The sequence below is a fragment of the Carassius auratus genome, chromosome 3, assembly GCF_003368295.1.
Source record: "Carassius auratus strain Wakin chromosome 3, ASM336829v1, whole genome shotgun sequence".
In the NCBI taxonomy this organism is placed as follows: Eukaryota; Metazoa; Chordata; class Actinopteri; order Cypriniformes; family Cyprinidae; genus Carassius; species Carassius auratus.
The window spans coordinates 9,055,258-9,071,878 of record NC_039245.1 but is presented as its reverse complement, the minus strand read 5'-3'; the positions used below and the strand labels follow the sequence as shown (position 1 = coordinate 9,071,878).

Genomic DNA, 16,621 nt, shown 5'->3' with positions numbered 1-16,621 from the left:
AGCCTGCTGGGTGTGTCAATTTAAGTTCTGTTTGTATTTAAAAAAAATATATTATGAACTAAAGCATATCACATTACTCATGTGCATATATGTACTGTATGACATCGATGCTGTTGATCAGGCTTGTTATCACAAGCCTACTTGTTTTCTCTAGAAGATTATTTTTGTGAATTCTGGCCTAATAACATAATATTTGTGTAATGGCCTAAAGCATTTACAAATCTCAGTTAATTTCCACATTTACTAATACATAATTAAAATATTTAAAAAAAAAGTGTCTCTGTTCATATCATGTAATGGACCTCAGCTAACAAGAACAGCTATATTTTGATTAACCAATAAATGTATTGATAAATACTCTTAACAAATACATTGCAGATTGATAGCTAATGTTAGTTCATGCATTAACTAACGTTTGCTAATGGGACCTTATTGAAAAGGTGTTTTAAAAGACTTTTAAAGTTTATATTTATACAGAAATTACAATAAAAGTATAGGCCTCTGTAGACAGACAGATAGACAGAGAGTTAAATAGATCTATGAGATATATGAGAATCAACTCTCAGTTTGAAGTTTGATAAACTCTCTTAGAGCACCACTGTGTGGAATAAATGACCACACTGATGTTTATATTGACTCACATAGGAGATGATCAGTGTAAGGTATATGTGTATAGGCTATACGAATACATAAACGATGCAATGAGTAAAAAAAGGAATGGATGGATGGATCGAATGGATCAATATATTAAACAATAAACTTGTAGAGTTAATCAGAATTCACAGTCGTCATTATTTAGCAGAAAGAGCGACAGAGCAGGATGCGTCTCTAGAGGTCAGACAGATAATGGCCAGTAGGGGGCGCAGCTCGTACCATCCCGTCATTGTTTATTGCAAAATGACGGAAAACAGCGCGTCGCCGGAGGATCCCTGGCTCAAAGTAAGGAAAAATATTCAGTTATAGATGATCCGGTGATTTTAAACAGCCATATCCTCTCAAATCGCCCTCGTAAAGTGTGTTACTGTTTATCTGTGTAGGTCTGGAGTGGTTGGTTTCACTTTCTAGCTCAGCTGGCTAACGTTAACGTTAGTTGCAAAGTTCAGAGTTCAGTCAAAAGAACAATTACCCAAACTTCCCACATTATCGTGGTCTTAAATTGCAGTGTTTTAGTGGTAAATCAGACAACAAGTCACTACAGAAACGCGACCGAAAACGGTTCTGCGCTTAAACGGACGTATTTATGTTGTTAATGTTAGGATGGAAGCTATAACAGACGTGTAAGACTTGAGTCCGCTAAGCTAACTTGCTTGTTGGCTTCATTGACTCTTTCTGGTTGTTTCAAAACGTTTTTAAACTGCCTCACTAGACAGAATTATCGGGCATCGAAAACGAGTCGACTCCCCAGAGGACGGGATTCGATTCAAGTGACAGATGTTGCCCCAAAATACTGCCAAAGACAGCAAGACTCACTGGCTCTCTTTGTTTGTGCCTTTTTTATATTTATGCTGATATTCCAGTGCATTCAGACTTACTGCCGCATTCATATGCAACGAATAAAATAAATAATAAAATGTGGTCGCTCAGAGTTTGGAGACACATTATGCTTGCTATTATGTTTTTAGAAAAATTGGCAAGCGTCCCCTCTGTAAAACCACCATCCCCCTTACCATCCCCTTTAGATTAATAATGTTGTGCATAATGTAAAACTTATCAGACAAATTAATTATTAATATTCTCTACGTATGATAATTTATAAACTGAATAACGTCAATTTATCAGAGCTCAGAGTGTTATCAGTGTTTTAGTCATTTTTCGCGCAAAACGTTCTTTATAAAGAAGACAGCACAATAAGGTATGATATTAAACTCATTACAGTTTAAAGACATTCCTTGACATAACTTTATTCTGCTGATATGCGAGACTGCAAGCACGAGGGATGCGTCCCATTCAGTGTCATTAGGCTAAAGATCGGCCTGCTCTAGCACTCATGTTATTATGAAGCAGGGGAGTCAGACCAGCTGTTGTTCTCCTCACAAAGATTGTTTTTGTGACTGACGCCGGCGACTAAGTGCACCTGTTTCCGAATATATAGGCCTATTAATTTAAATAAAAATTAGCAAATAATAATAAAAAAAAAAACTCAAACATATAAACACTATTTATTTTAATAATTAATTTGCCCCTCAATAATTTCGTAGCTCATCGCCGCAAAAACAGATGCGCTGCGAGGTAGGCTATTACTTCTCATTGATTATTTTATTTAAAAGGTATTTCAGAACATGTTTATTATATCATTAATTATAGACATATAATTACAATTATGAACACTGAAATCGTCCGTGAAAATTAAGAGCAACTTAATTTCAAGCATCGACCTAAAAAAAAACAGTTTAACACCACATAGACCTATGTGTCTTCTCTCTCTCTTTCTCTTTTTTTCTTCAGTAGCTTATTGTCGGGCCACAAGAGAAATATTGAGTAGGCTAAATTAAAACCGTTAAAAACCGTGAATATACAGTTATCAGCTTATGAAGATTCGTACATCTCGTCGTCTCTGAGGGTGTACTCACACTCAGAGACGACCCCCGTTGGCTAATATTCTGCCGAATAATTAATTTATAATTTTCTTTGTGCGTTGATTTTCCCATGCGTGTATCAGAGAATGATTGCGGAGGCAGCTGACGTTAATTAAATAATTAGCAACTTTACTAGCAAATTTTTCCTGTTCATCAGAGTAAGAACCAGCCATTATAAACCTAAATATACTTGATTGAATTAAAATATAAAATAAAAGAGTAGTGTAGTAGTAGCAGTAATAGAATATGTTTGCGGTCGTAATGATGACAGTAGCGCACACAAAAACAGTCGCTGCATCCGAAAACTGAGGCAGGTGACTTGCTGCCTTGCTTCCTCGCTGTCGTATCAGGCAATGACTTTGTTTTTGCACGAAGACCAGAAACATACATTTACACACAAACTGACCACCGACCGCAACTTTCAGACACCATCTTTATTTTTTTTGCTTAACTCTCACAGAATGTAATGCACAGGATTGTGGCATATCAAAGGCAGCGAAGGATACATCTATGCTGCCTTCAAAAATCGGCCAGATTAAGGCATCTCAGGAGAAAGGAAGTGAAGCTAACATTGAATTCGGAGGTGTCTTGATGCCTCACAACCTTGGAATGTGTCCTCCGAAGGCAGCATTTTTCAGTTTTCGGATGCAGCAAGTATCTGTTCCATGTTCCGGCATGGGTATCGCTCACACTGCATGCTTGGCCCACCACTTCCAACCGGGTCGGGGACGGCTAAACGAACTGCAGAACGCTCACACTAGTCAAACGCCCTCTAGTACGGTTCAAAGAGGCCTATTGTGGGTACACCCTGAGAGAATATGTGGCTTCAGATGTGGAAAGCTATAACAGCTGATGAGTTTTTACCTTTTACTGTCACTTTCTGGTGAACTGACTGAGATTCAAGGAGTGGACTAGTTCACTTCCAGAACAAAAATTCACAGATAATATAGGCCTACTCACCCCCTTGTCATCCAAGATGTTCATGTCTTTCTTTCTTCAGGCATAAAGAAATTATGTTTTTTGAGGAAAACATTTCAGGATTTCTCTCCATATAATGGACTTCTATGCTGTCACTGAGTTTGAACTTCCAAAATGTAGTTTAAATGCAGCTTTAAAGGGCTCTAACGATCCCAGCAGAGGAAGAAGGGTCTTATCTAGCAAAGCGAAAAGCAGAAGTAAAATGCCTGTCTTGTCTAGCTCTGCAGTGAACCTTTGCGTTTTGTGGTGTTACAAGATTTTCAGCTTTCTAGTTCATTGGTTTCAGTGGGCGGGGCTACATGAATATTCATGAGTTTCCCGGACATGCACGTGGAGGTGAAACTGAGAATTTCAGTTCAGGCTCCTTGCATCTCAACAGGTTTAATGCTATATATATATATATTTATATATATATATATATATATGTTGCTGAAGTTTGCTGAGCCTTATCTTAACATAACACAAATTACACAAATGCCTGCAATCATTCAGTCGGAGACGACTGCACGAAATGATAAACAAATGTAGTTTGTGCAACACTATATATATATATATATATATATATATATATATATATACTGTATGTGTATATATACTATATGTATATTTACAGCGTTGCACAAACTACATTTGTTTATCATTTCGTGAATATATATTTCTATTTCTCTGGTGTGATGATCTGTGTCTCAACTTCCCCTGTTCAACATTCTCCATGTTGTCTGGTTGTGAATTGTCTTCTAGTTGTAAACTATGATACAATCATACACTGCTGCAAAAACATATTGCTGAAATTTCTTTCTTTTTTTCATGTTTCCAATGTAAAATAGTTAAACATTTTTACAAACAAATGTAAATTTACCAGTAAAGATTATCACGGTAAAGGTTTGCACAGTGAAACCAAAAATCCTAGAACACCTGGATGATTAAAGCTACACAGGTTTCCAAGATCCAACTAGCATTTCAATTATTTATTTTTATGCTCTTCTGTTAAGATTCAGTGGCCTAATAAACATTTTGCAACCTACACTGATGCTATCCTCTGTCATCTGTTCTTTGACTGTGTTGCACTGTACCTGGATGAGACATGATAGCATGGTCTATTTTAATACACAACAAACACTCATCCAGCATTATGTATAGGCTAAGTCATGAAGTTTCATAAACATCTTAATTAGGCTTTCCAACTGCTTGTTTCCTTTTAAAAAAGGCCACTAACACTATCTTTCTTTATCATTTTTCTATTCTATCTACTTGTTTTCTTTTTGTTATGTGTATGTATGTGTAAAGTGTCTGTTAAATGACTACATAAATAAAAAGGGCCTCTAAATATAAAAAATATAAGTGGAATAAAGATTGGATTGATTAGTTTTTGATGTTGGTAAAATGTGTGTTGGTGTGTGAATGTGAATGCACCAAAACAAGACAACATAGGAGACAAGAGAATGTGATGTTAATGTCCTTGTAGAATCTGCTGTATACAAATATGACATCATAAAGCTAAGAAAAAAGACATTTCCTAACTTGATCCTGGCATTTGATACATGACATTACCATTTAAAAGTATAATTTTTATTTTAAATAAATGAATATATTTTTGTTCTTCAAGGATGCATTAATTTAATAAAAATGACAGTAAAGACATTTATAATGTTTAATGGTTTCCACACTTCATTAAGCAGTACAACCATTTTTGGCTGTGATAATAATCAGAAATGTTTCTTGTGCAACAAATCAGCATATAAGAATGATCTCTGAAAGATCATGAGACACTGAAGAGGAGAAGTTGAGATCTGACATCACAGGGGGGAAAAATCTTTATTTTAAATTGTAAATTGTAAATTGTAAATCCTTAGAACAGTGTTGTATCATATCAAAACAAGCGTACCTGTGAACATGTTAATAAAATTATTTTTAACATGAAATTAGTTATTCCATTCCATAAAATGCAGTAAAGTATTTGTTTTCTTATTTTACAATGTACCAAATGTAGGCTACTTTTTAATCTTTTGTCCATACAATTTGGTTTAATCCAAAATTGGATTGTGTGTGTGGTTTTAGATTCCCATTCATTTTTGCAAATAGCCTAAGCCTAATTGTTTCAGAGCAAGCACACCATGCAGGACAGATAAAAACCAACCATACATACAAGTTTATCAGCTGTTGTACTCAAATGATAACAACTAACAACAGACACAGTTTTAATCATTGCAAGCTACAGCACAATGAACTGAAATCAAAGTAAGTTACAACTAGCTTAAGTGCGTTGAATGTCTGCGATCATTCAAACAGTGTCGACTGAACAAAACGTGCAAACTAATAAAAACATTACAAACCGTTACTGAATGATGAACAAATGTAGTTTAGGCATGTTGTAAATATGTTTACATTTTTAAAAAGTATTCCATTAAACCTGCGGAGATACAATGAGCGTGAAATTCTCCGTTCCACGCGCACTTCAGGGAAACTCATGAATATCCATGTGTGATCCCCCCACTGAAACCAAAAATCTCGTAACACCGGTTCATACAGTTTAGGTATGTCAATAGCAATGGGTGCCTATGCTAAAAATCTGCCTATGTCACTGTCTTAAAGTGTGGATAAAACAAACAAAAACGAAAACAAATGAGTAAAAAAACATTAATTGCATGATTAAGTCTATTTAGAATTAAGTTAGAATGCCTTTATATTTAAAATAATAAAAAGACATCCCTGTCTGTGATTTTTTGTTTTATTGTTATCTTTAGTCTATTTAGTTAATCTCGGAATGTGTGCGTTATCGCAAATGTTCTATTAATTTTACACAGCCGCTCAACAGACAATAAGTTATGTGAGTGAGTTACAGACAAATTTAGTCTTTTTTCCTGTTTTGCAAATTAAATCCAAACAAACCTGGAGCAGATCTTCCGTGTGTCTCAGAGCATGCAGTGTTTCTTTCATGAATGAATCTCTTATAATAATGAGCCAATTATTCAGTGATCCATTCAGAAACAGTCTATTTGCTTTGATTAATTGAATCAGTCATTTTGAAAGCATTTTTTGATTAAAGGATTCAGTGAATTGTTAATTAAAACAGATTAAAATAGATATTTCAGCACTCAGCAGAATATTAATTATTGTTATTGACAAAAAAATACCCCCCAAAATATTCAATAATTTTTTTGTCAACACACAAGGGGCATTATTTAGGTCATTTGGCACGCAGATGCACAGAGATTGTGTGTGTGTGTGTGTGTGCTTGCATTGGTTTAACCAACATTGTGAAGACCCCCAAAAAATAAAAATAAAAATAAAATAAACTTATAACAGCTCAAACCATAGATCACTTTATAAAGCTTTTTATTTATTTAATAAAAAAAAAAAAGTTTGTAGTCATTTGTAATCACAGGATCCCCCGACCCACAATCCCCCTTTACATTTTTTTTTTACAATTCAATCACTGATTACATATGCAGATTAAATGTCACCTTTTAAAGGGGTTATTTGGGGCACATCGCAGTGGGGAGTTAGAGGTGTCCCAGATAAAGGTTAGGTAGGACAGGTCAGGCTCAGTTTACATATGTGATCATCAGTTGGCTGCTGGTCTCTGGATGTTTAGTCTGGCTGGCTTTGACTGTTCTTGTCTGTCTTTTTTTACATCACTGGTCACCATGTCTCAGCAGACGGACGGCACCTTCAGCGACAACGGCTTCGATCACAGTGAGTGCCTGTGCTATTAAATATTACTGAAAAACTCAACTACTGTAGGTTTTTTTTTTTTTGTCTAGTTTATATGCTAAGACAAAGGTTAGATATGCAGTTAGATATGCAAAATATAATTAACCCAAAGGGAGGACTTGACAAAGCTGAAATTATTTTGTGCTGTCAATGTTGTAAAAGTAAACCAAAAGTATCCAAAATGTAAAAGTTTATATATTTATACTTAATATATATGTCCATATCATTAGGTTTCTTTGCCGAGAGTGCTCAAAAAGAAAGTTTGGTGTCAAGAGCCAACAGCATTGGATCCACAAGTGCCTCTTCAGTACCAAACACAGGTGATATACTAATCTCAATTAATCTAGTATCAAACATGGCCATTATTTTATAACTTTACTCTAAAATGGTCATCGGTACCCTGTCATGAAAGAAAAAATTCACCCGTCTGTTTTCTAAAATGCATTGTGAACAATTAAATCCATGCGTTTGTATGCCATACTCTTTAAGCATTTAATCCCTGCTCCTGCAGACTCGCAGTCATCTGCCTCTGATGCAAAGAACCAAGTCCATGGCCTATATTGTTCACTTCCTCAATGATGTCAAACTACACTGTCACAATATAAAAGAAAATACTTGTTGATTATTGTAGCTTTAAAGGGGTGGTGAAATGCTCGTTTTCACTCAATATCCTGTTAATCTTGAGTACCTATAGAGTAGTACTGCATCCTTCATAACTCCAAAAAGTCTTTAGTTTTATTATATTCATAAGAGAAAGATAGTCTGTACCGATTTTTCCCGGAAAAACACGAGCGGCTGGAGGCGTGACGTGTGGGTGGAGCTAAAGAATCACGAGCGCAATTAAGCTTTTGCGTTGAGAGCGTTTGGAAGCTGTGACATTATCGTGAGGAAAAAAACATCCAAAACAAACCATGGCTAACAGTCAGATTCAGCGTATATTTATGATCCAGAATCAGATCCAGAGACTGAAATTTAACAAGAGCAGCATCAGCAACGACCTCTCTATGTGGTATGTACTGAAACTGTATATATTTGCTTAGCGGTTTTGGAAAATGATTAAGTTCCACTTTGTCGTCTTTTTTTTTTTTTAAGCTGTACATGTGGAAAGTGCAGTTTGATGACAACATCGCATGTTGTTTACTTGATGTGCTTACGCGCTGATAGCTAAGTTAACAACACAGAGATATTTGAAGCAGTTTTACTCACCGCATGTGGTTCCAACACACGATCGTGACCCTTTTTCTTTAGGACTGCATTATCCTTAAGAAATAAACGATACGCAAACCCGGCGTCAAACTGGGCCTTGTTTGTAAAACAAGCATCTTCGAAATGCAGGGAACAAACAAAAACACTTGCACAACTCCGTTGATGCTCTGTAAAAATAAACTCCATCCACTGTTCTCTTAATGATGTTTTTTTTTGTGGTAATCTGTGCAGGGTTGTCTTGCCCTGGCAACCAAAAACACACTTCTTTTGTGACATTTCGGTCTCTCGCTCTGATCAGTGAATGTCTTTGCTCTACTCTACGGGAGCGCGTGCTCTTCCGGTAGACGTGCCCTCAGGACCCATATAAGGAAATTCCGCTCCATCTAACGTCACACAGAGCCATACTCGAAAAAAACTTTCCGAAACTTGTGACAAACCGGAAGGAGTATTTTTGGAACAAAAATACTCCTTCAAATGTACAACTTAATTTTTGAAACTTTGTCCATGTTTAGCATGGGAATCCAACTCTTTAACAGTGTAAAAAAACTCAGTATGCATGAAATAGCATTTCACCCCCCCTTTAAAGACAGACATCAAGATACAGTCCGCTAACATATTGTTCATCCCTTTGGTTTAGATGATGAAGACAGTGATAACAGACATGAGACGCCCTATAAGGAGTCGTATAAAGACCGGAGAAGACAGGCACACACACAGGCAGAGCAGAAACGCAGAGATGCCATCAAGGTAAGAGTGAGAAGAGCAAATTGTTTTAGGGTAAAGGAAGACTGAAAATATCGTAGCTTACATAAGTGACAGCAATAATCAGTCATAAAAGCAGTTATTACTTGACTTGATTACATTCAAACTTCAAAATATTCCATGTGTAGTATTACAGTAGGTTATGGTGGTATTTTGGGTGTTAACTTGGGTGCTCTGTGGTTTTCAGGAAGAGTGTCATGAGATTGAAATATGTTTATGTTTATCTTGGCATGCTGCAAGATGAAATGTAACTGCCAAAGATGTCTGTATTTGGATCAATTTAACCTTCATTTCATACAATTTTAATAGATTTAAATAAAAAAAATTTAAAAAGCCAAATAGAAGTAGATTGTCAACATAGGTCTGCACAATTTGTGTGGGGAAATTGCTCATTATTTTTATAAAATTGTATAAAATGTGTTTTTATTCCGCTGCTTGTGCTCGTTTGTAGGGCTGCTCAATTTGGCCAAACACCTTTTTTCGAAAAATATGGAAATAATAATCAATCAAGCTTTAGTTTTGGTGGAAATAAATAAATTGCGATAATAGGGAACCTTTAAAGCTTCTTTTGTGAACAAAAGCTGTTTTTTGAGCGCCTTTCATTACAAATTTGTGAAATTGGTCAGCGCATGTTGTGTTCCCAAATACACATTTGCAAGCAACCCAAAACATGCAGAGATTAGTTCATGTGGAGCAAAATTTATTGTCAACTGAGTCACTATATGATAAAGTTAGGGTTAGGATAAAAGAGAACAGTGCCGTGCTTCTAGCGTTCTACTTCTGTCGCTCAAATGTGTCTGTACGATTTCTGTCCCACAGAAAGGCTATGATGACCTGCAGTCTATAGTGCCTACATGCCTGCAGCAGTCAGACTTTGCTATGGCCACACAGAAGATAAGTAAAGCTACAGTCCTGCAGAAGAGTGAGAACCTTCATTATCTATTTAGATTTCCTCGTCACATTTCTTTTACTCTGGAATGGAAACGCTCAGTGACTTTGGTGTGTGTTTGCAGCAATCGACTACATTCAGTTTCTCCACAAAGAAAAGAAGAAACAGGAAGAGGATGTTTCCACTCTTAGGAAGGAGGTGATGGCGTTGAAAATTATGAAAACGTGAGTGGTCGGTTATTTAAAGGGGGGCCAAAAACATTTGAACTGCTTAAGTGGACAAATGTAGTTCCACTTATTCCCCTACAGGGTTGTTATCTGCTTTCAGAGGGTTTTATCTGACACTGTCTCTCTTCTGCCAAGAAAGATAACACCCTTTAAGAGGAAGATGCTTCTTAGATACTGTGTCTCTAATGGACGCTTTGTGGGGTTTGTTTCAGGAACTATGAGCACATTGTGAAGGCCCATCAGAATAACCCTCAGCAGGGCAGCGAGCAGGTTTCAGATCAGGTGAAGTTCAGTGTGTTTCAGAGCATCATGGATTCTCTGTTCCAGTCCTTCAGTGCCTCGGTGTCAGTCAACAGCTTTCAGGAGCTCTCTGCTTGCGTCTTCAGCTGGATCGAGGAACACTGCAAGCCCCAGGTAGCATGCATGCACATGCTCATGCATTCAAGACGTTCATACCTGAATTATCTGCTATGTTGCAGTTCTCAGCTTTTTTTACTTTAAGGCCCACAACAATATTTAAAGGCCTCATGAGTTTTCCAGTTGTTTATGATTTACTGGATAATGATTCAGAAGGATTTTATTAATGTACATGGTTTTCTAAGTCTAGCAATTACACTTAAAATGAGGCTATCCAGGTTTTTCCAGACAGTGGGAACCCTGGCACTTCAAATGTATTCATACCAACAAGACAAAACAACCCGGAAATGCATTAAACACGCAAAATGTGCCTTAAAAACAACCAATGTAGACAAACTGATCACTACACAAGAGACAGCAAGCTTCAGTTTTTCAGTCTGTCACATACGCAGGCTTAGATAAATGCTGACCATGTTTTTCTGTATTGTTGACAGACGCTGAGAGAGTTTGTGGTGACTGTGCTGCAGCAAGTGAACGGTCAGCTGTACTGAAGCTGTCGATCTGTATGTCTGACGTCTGTCTGTCTCTCAGGCCATTATCTCACTCAAGAACAGTCTCTCTAATGGACCGCGGTGCGTTCAAGAACTCTGAAGAGACACAGCAGCGCTGGCTCAAGTATCGACTGATATAGTGTTAATGGCAATGATTCCAATCAAAAAATGTGGAACTGCAATAATTCAGTCAGATCTGTCATTTTCTTGCTAATAATTTGGAAGGTAATAATCTGTTCCAAGATGTTTGCGATTGCATCCTCTGTTTCCTTCCACATCTTCAGCTGGTTTCCAAATGAAAAAATGTTTAAGTTCTATTTAGGTGATGTTGTTGAACACACAGATGTGTCTCAATCTGCTGCATGATAAACCAGAAGCTGCCTTTGAATAATTAAGCTTGGTATGTTGCATTCAGTTATCATCTATACCTCATGTTCAAGTCATTTTCCAAAGCACAACTACATTTTCACCTTTTAAAGGGGAGCCAAAATGTCTAGTTAAACTGTGATGTATCACTGTCAGTTGGTTTTTAGAACCAAAAACAGCTGTCCCTCATGCTTTAATATAATTAAAGTTAGGCAATGCTGAGCCATCTTTGTTCCTCTTAAGCCACTGTCCTTGGGATGTGTGTCCAAAAATTGCAGTGTCTATGCACAAATAATGGAAGATTGTTTGTCATGTTATGTCAGTTGTTGTTCAGCAGTGTGTAGCGCAATCATGTTTTATTCTACATTTATGTTGTATTTTTTTGTGCTGCATAAGCTATCAGTGAAGACACAGTCGCATCGGTGCATGGCAGCAGCTTCACATGGTGTGACCGCCCAATTCTATTTATATTTTTAATTCATGTTAATTAAGACATAATGAAAATTAGAATCGAAGTCTACTCAGGACACTATTAGGTATTGAGATCTTTTTTTAAATAACAGATGATTGTACAATCAACTGTTTGACCTGTGCTGGAATAAGGGACGTCTTTACAACTCAAGCCATAAAGTGGAGCGAAATGCCAGCTCACAGAACGAGGCTACGTCGTGCTGAACTACTATACTAGACTCTGTGCTTCTGAATTTCTGACTTCAATGGAACAGTCTGGTGGAAATATTTTTGTATCAGTATAATTTTTTTTAATTGAAAAATAAACAATGTTCAAACTTATTTACAGCTCGTTTGTTCTCTCTCTCAACACGTTGTTAATAAGAATCCTCTACTTTACTTTCCAACCTTCCCAAAGGTTAGGTGTCCCGGCAACAATGTTGGCGGCATCTGAAGTTATTCAGTGTGTCCTCCATCAGATGTTGGGCATTGTCACTTTATGGTCCTCATCTGTTTCAATCCCAGCCTCCTCCTGATTTCAAACACAAGATTTAGAGGAAAGACTCAGTTAGGCAACATTGACAATAAAAAACTAATAATAAAAAAAAGGTTTTCTGTGAACAGAAATACTGTGAAGAAATACTTTTTTTTATTATAAATTGGTGAAAAGCAAATAATTGGTAATATCCAATGTAAAATTAAAACTTCATCTCAGCCTGTGCTGCAATTTTAATGTGCATTTAGGAACGCCACTTGAGCTAAATTCACTTTATTTACAGTCACATGAATTCCAATATTTTTGTGGCCAGAAATTTGCAGCATTTCAACAGCATTAAGGCAAAGTATTGTTACGTGTAGTGTAAAAATTATCAAACATTCATTTTACATTACATTTGAAATTTACATCAGTAACATATTTCTTCATGTTTGTGATAACGGTTGAAACGAGTTAAAAATTCAGGATCTATTTACTTGCATATCATGACGTGAACATGAATCGTGAACAAGCAAATGTGCTGTAGTTGAAATATTAACGACAAATATCAAGGGGTACTAAAAGTAGATGTTACTTATAAGGGGATTGGCTGTCAAAAGATAACCATTTCTAATCAAATGACTCACCAGAAACTGTTTCTTGCTCTTTGGGTACCCCTCCAAAATAGCTTCAACCATATCAGTAACCTGGCAGGTAAAGAGAGGAATTAAAAGCTGCACTTGGTTCTTTTCATATCATGGTACATTATAAGACTTAATAAATATAGTGTAAGTTATGTAGCAGTATCACAGGTATCATTTTAGGTCAGCTGACCATTGGCAGTGATAGTAAAAAATATTACGTGCGAGAGCAGTTTCCATTCCTCTAGAAATAAACCATGGTGTTGAGGACATGTAGATAAATATGAAATGAATGCACTCTCATAAAGGCATGCCTTACAGCTGCATCATTAAAAAATAAGTTGACGTTTTGTCTCCTGGGCAAATTCTGAAGTTGTGAATAAATGTTTTTACGGATCGTTACCAGTCTTTTCCTCTTCCTCCATTCCTTCACATAAGTCTCTCTCTCCTTGTAAACCTGAGGGGCAAGAAATACATTTGTCAGCAACATAAACAAGCATAATGTACTACTACTGACTGCCGCAGGACAGCCAACTTATCTGTATAAACTTCACCTAATGAATCAAACATATTCCAGAGACGCTAGAATAGAAGTCTTTTTGCATTGCTTACAAAAAGCAATTTAATGTACAGGGCTCAACAGTAAGAATGGCCCACGGCCAGTGTGGGAGACATTCATGTCGGTGTATGAACGGTCATTTATTCAACATTACATTTTGTGTTCATTAATCATGCACAGAGCTGGTAAACGTTAACACTTTGTTTTGGTGCCAGGGTAAAAAAAATATCAAAGATATCAAAGAATTCAGTGATTTCTCACCTTCTGCCTCTCCTCAGGGGTCACATGGTTTTTAGCGGACTTGATTTCCTCCAGCCTCTCTCTGTACCCAGAGCACTCCGCCTGCAGCTCCTGGATCTGTGCCTTCATCTCGGCTGTGGTTAATGAGCTGTTCAGCTCCTTCAGTTCTGACGGCAAAACCATGAACTTTCTATCAAATACAAACAGTCTGTGCACAAGTTCAACCAACATATCTTTACTCAGAAGCGCATGCTAAGTGCACACCTGTATCCAGCTGCCTGCAGCTCTGTGATATGGTCTGTACTTCATTGCCGATTTCAGCAATACGAGCATCCATCTTCTTAAGTTCAGCATCACTCACATCCGCAAACTGAGACTGAAGAGATTGAAAGGCTGATTAACCAACACCACCAGCTCTCTTAATATTAAAAACAAATCATCTCCATCCTATTATATTAAGTGAGGAATCAGACCGACCTGATCTGCAAAGTAGATCTTCTGCTTCCCATAGACTTTCTCTCGAATCTTCCCCTCCTGGGCCAGCTGCTCCATTGCTTTGACCACAGCCTGCGTAAGTTACGTGCAGAGAAAATAAAGGCGTTGAACATCATAAAACCAATCCACATAATACACTCTGTATACAAACTGTGATATTAAATGATCACATTTACTGTAACACAAACGGTGAGCACCTCAAAGAGCTCTTGTAAGTTCACTCTCTTAGCTCCTGGACATTAACTGTACGTCAATCAGCTTTGGTCGAAAGTGTTAAATAATCTGAAATGTTATGTTGCTATTTACCGTTTTACCCAGACCACACTGCTTCTGTAGGTTTGTAAAGACATCCTGAGCACTGAAGGGTCTGTTTTTCTCATTCAGGTAAGCGAGGATCTGAGCGACACCTGAGTGTGACACGAAGAAGGAAATCTGATACAGTAAGTTATAACGTTACAGCTTATTATTGCATTGTAGCGTTGTGCATTATCATTCATGAAATCACAAGTAAAACGAAGGCATAACATATCCACTATTGTAAGAAAAAGAAGCATCGCGTACCTGCACTGTCTTTTTTGCTCATTGTTTATTCGGTCTAGGTCAGAACTCCTCTGTTGTTTACCTCCTCAGTCAGCTTTCGCGCGCCGAGTTGAATTGTGGGACTACCGGTGACGAAGCTACGCACGTCATCTTGGAAACGCCATTCTGGTGTGTGTTAAATTCTCTGGTTATGAATATGTTTATTTTTGTGAACTATTCGATGTTAAATTAGTTAAGCTTATTTAAGAAATCAAACATCTACAACATTGTATCATTATTATTAAAGCATGACCTTTGCTAATGTAAGAAATTTTTAGTTGATTTTTAGACATAAACACAGAATTCTTTTTTTTTTAAATTGTATATCAATTTACGGGGAAAAAAAAATGAATGTAGGATTTTTTATTATTATTTTTGCTGTTTATGATATTTCTAAATGATTTAAAACAACTGGACAGAATCATAAAAAGCATGTGGAAAAGTTTTTATTATTATTATTGTAATTTGTGAAAATGTGCATTTGTGAAATATATAATTTATTTGGTCAATGGGTCAAACTAAATTAAATGTATTCAACAACTAATAAAAAAAAATCACCCTTTTTACTTAAAGAATACATATTCATTCATCTCTTTATTGTCTTGCGCGTCAAAATTGATCAAAAACCAATTTACAGAGAATGTAAGAGGGAAATAGTTCTGTACAGAAATAAAAAGACACTGCAGAATCCAGCTACAGAAAGACTCAAATGCACACACAATGAGAGAAAAGATGAGTGATTCTCTATTTTGCATTCTCCTCAACATGGCAGACTGATAACTGATTTATGTGTGAATCACTAACATCAATAGATGATGCTGGGCATACTTTTCTTTCAATGTATAAACTACCACATTGTCCTATTTGAACTGCTGGTGACTTTCATTGAAATGGAGCACAAAAGGTGAATGGACAGGGTAAAATGGCCAGATAATTTCCCATTAAATGGTAATCACACTGACACACTTAAAAATAAAAATTCTGGTCATGCTTTTTTTTTTTTTTTTTTTTTAAGAAATATGGACAGTTTATCAAATCAAATCAATCTACATTTATAAAAAAGTGTGTCCATATAAATAGCAAAGTATTATTATTAATAATAGTATTAATAACTACAATCATAAAAATACAGGGAAAATAAAGGCTTTTCAATCTGTAAACTTACTATGCATTAAACTTCAATCATATTTAAAGAATCTATCCCACAAATGTAACGTTTAACACATGAACTACCTGAAAAAATTAAAAACCTTTAACACAGCAATCATCCAAAAAAATACCATCAGCAATTCAAAACCTTAGGGCTCACAACAAAGCAAAAACAGAAAAAAAGAAAAAGAAAAGAGGTTAAGTAAAATCACAGCAAAGTGACCAAATATGAAACACTCCAATAAACAGCACTGCTCTTCTAACCGAACTCAACTTGGCTGTATATAGTAAGACTTGTGTTTGAATTGTAATTAACAAACTGGAATAGCAAGAAGTGACAGATTGTGAAGATAAGCCACTTCCTAATAATTCTTCAACGCTCCATCACTTAAAAAAAAAAAAAAAAA

The 16,621-nt window shown here is 36.4% G+C and overlaps 2 protein-coding genes across 4 annotated transcripts; one reads left to right on the top strand and one right to left on the bottom strand.

Annotated features, from left to right (window-relative positions):
- The first annotated feature begins 810 nt into the window (after window positions 1-810).
- LOC113046925 (max-like protein X) lies at window positions 811-12,418 on the top strand. 2 transcript variants are annotated; one of them, XM_026208080.1, is made up of 8 exons: window positions 811-939; window positions 7,211-7,250; window positions 7,499-7,588; window positions 9,112-9,221; window positions 10,056-10,158; window positions 10,250-10,349; window positions 10,565-10,766; window positions 11,204-12,418. In XM_026208080.1, exons 1-8 carry the CDS (start codon window positions 847-849, stop codon window positions 11,258-11,260), a joined length of 795 nt encoding a protein of 264 aa, XP_026063865.1. In that variant the 5' UTR covers window positions 811-846; the 3' UTR covers window positions 11,261-12,418. The 2 variants fall into 2 exon arrangements, with proteins under 2 accessions (XP_026063865.1, XP_026063856.1); XM_026208071.1 differs by having other exon boundaries at window positions 848-939; window positions 7,196-7,250.
- Window positions 11,487-15,177, bottom strand: LOC113046935 (homologous-pairing protein 2 homolog). Of its 2 annotated transcripts, none has more exons than XM_026208094.1 (8): window positions 15,048-15,177; window positions 14,793-14,893; window positions 14,469-14,558; window positions 14,256-14,367; window positions 14,013-14,158; window positions 13,512-13,649; window positions 13,199-13,258; window positions 11,487-12,608 (listed from the first exon to the last, which is right to left on the bottom strand). In XM_026208094.1, the coding sequence occupies exons 1-8, from the start codon at window positions 15,067-15,069 to the stop codon at window positions 12,552-12,554; spliced, it is 726 nt and encodes a 241-aa protein (XP_026063879.1). In that variant the 5' UTR covers window positions 15,070-15,177; the 3' UTR covers window positions 11,487-12,551. The 2 variants fall into 2 exon arrangements, with proteins under 2 accessions (XP_026063879.1, XP_026063886.1); XM_026208101.1 differs by having other exon boundaries at window positions 12,363-12,608; window positions 13,596-13,649; window positions 15,048-15,174.
- Window positions 15,178-16,621: the final 1,444 nt, after the last annotated feature.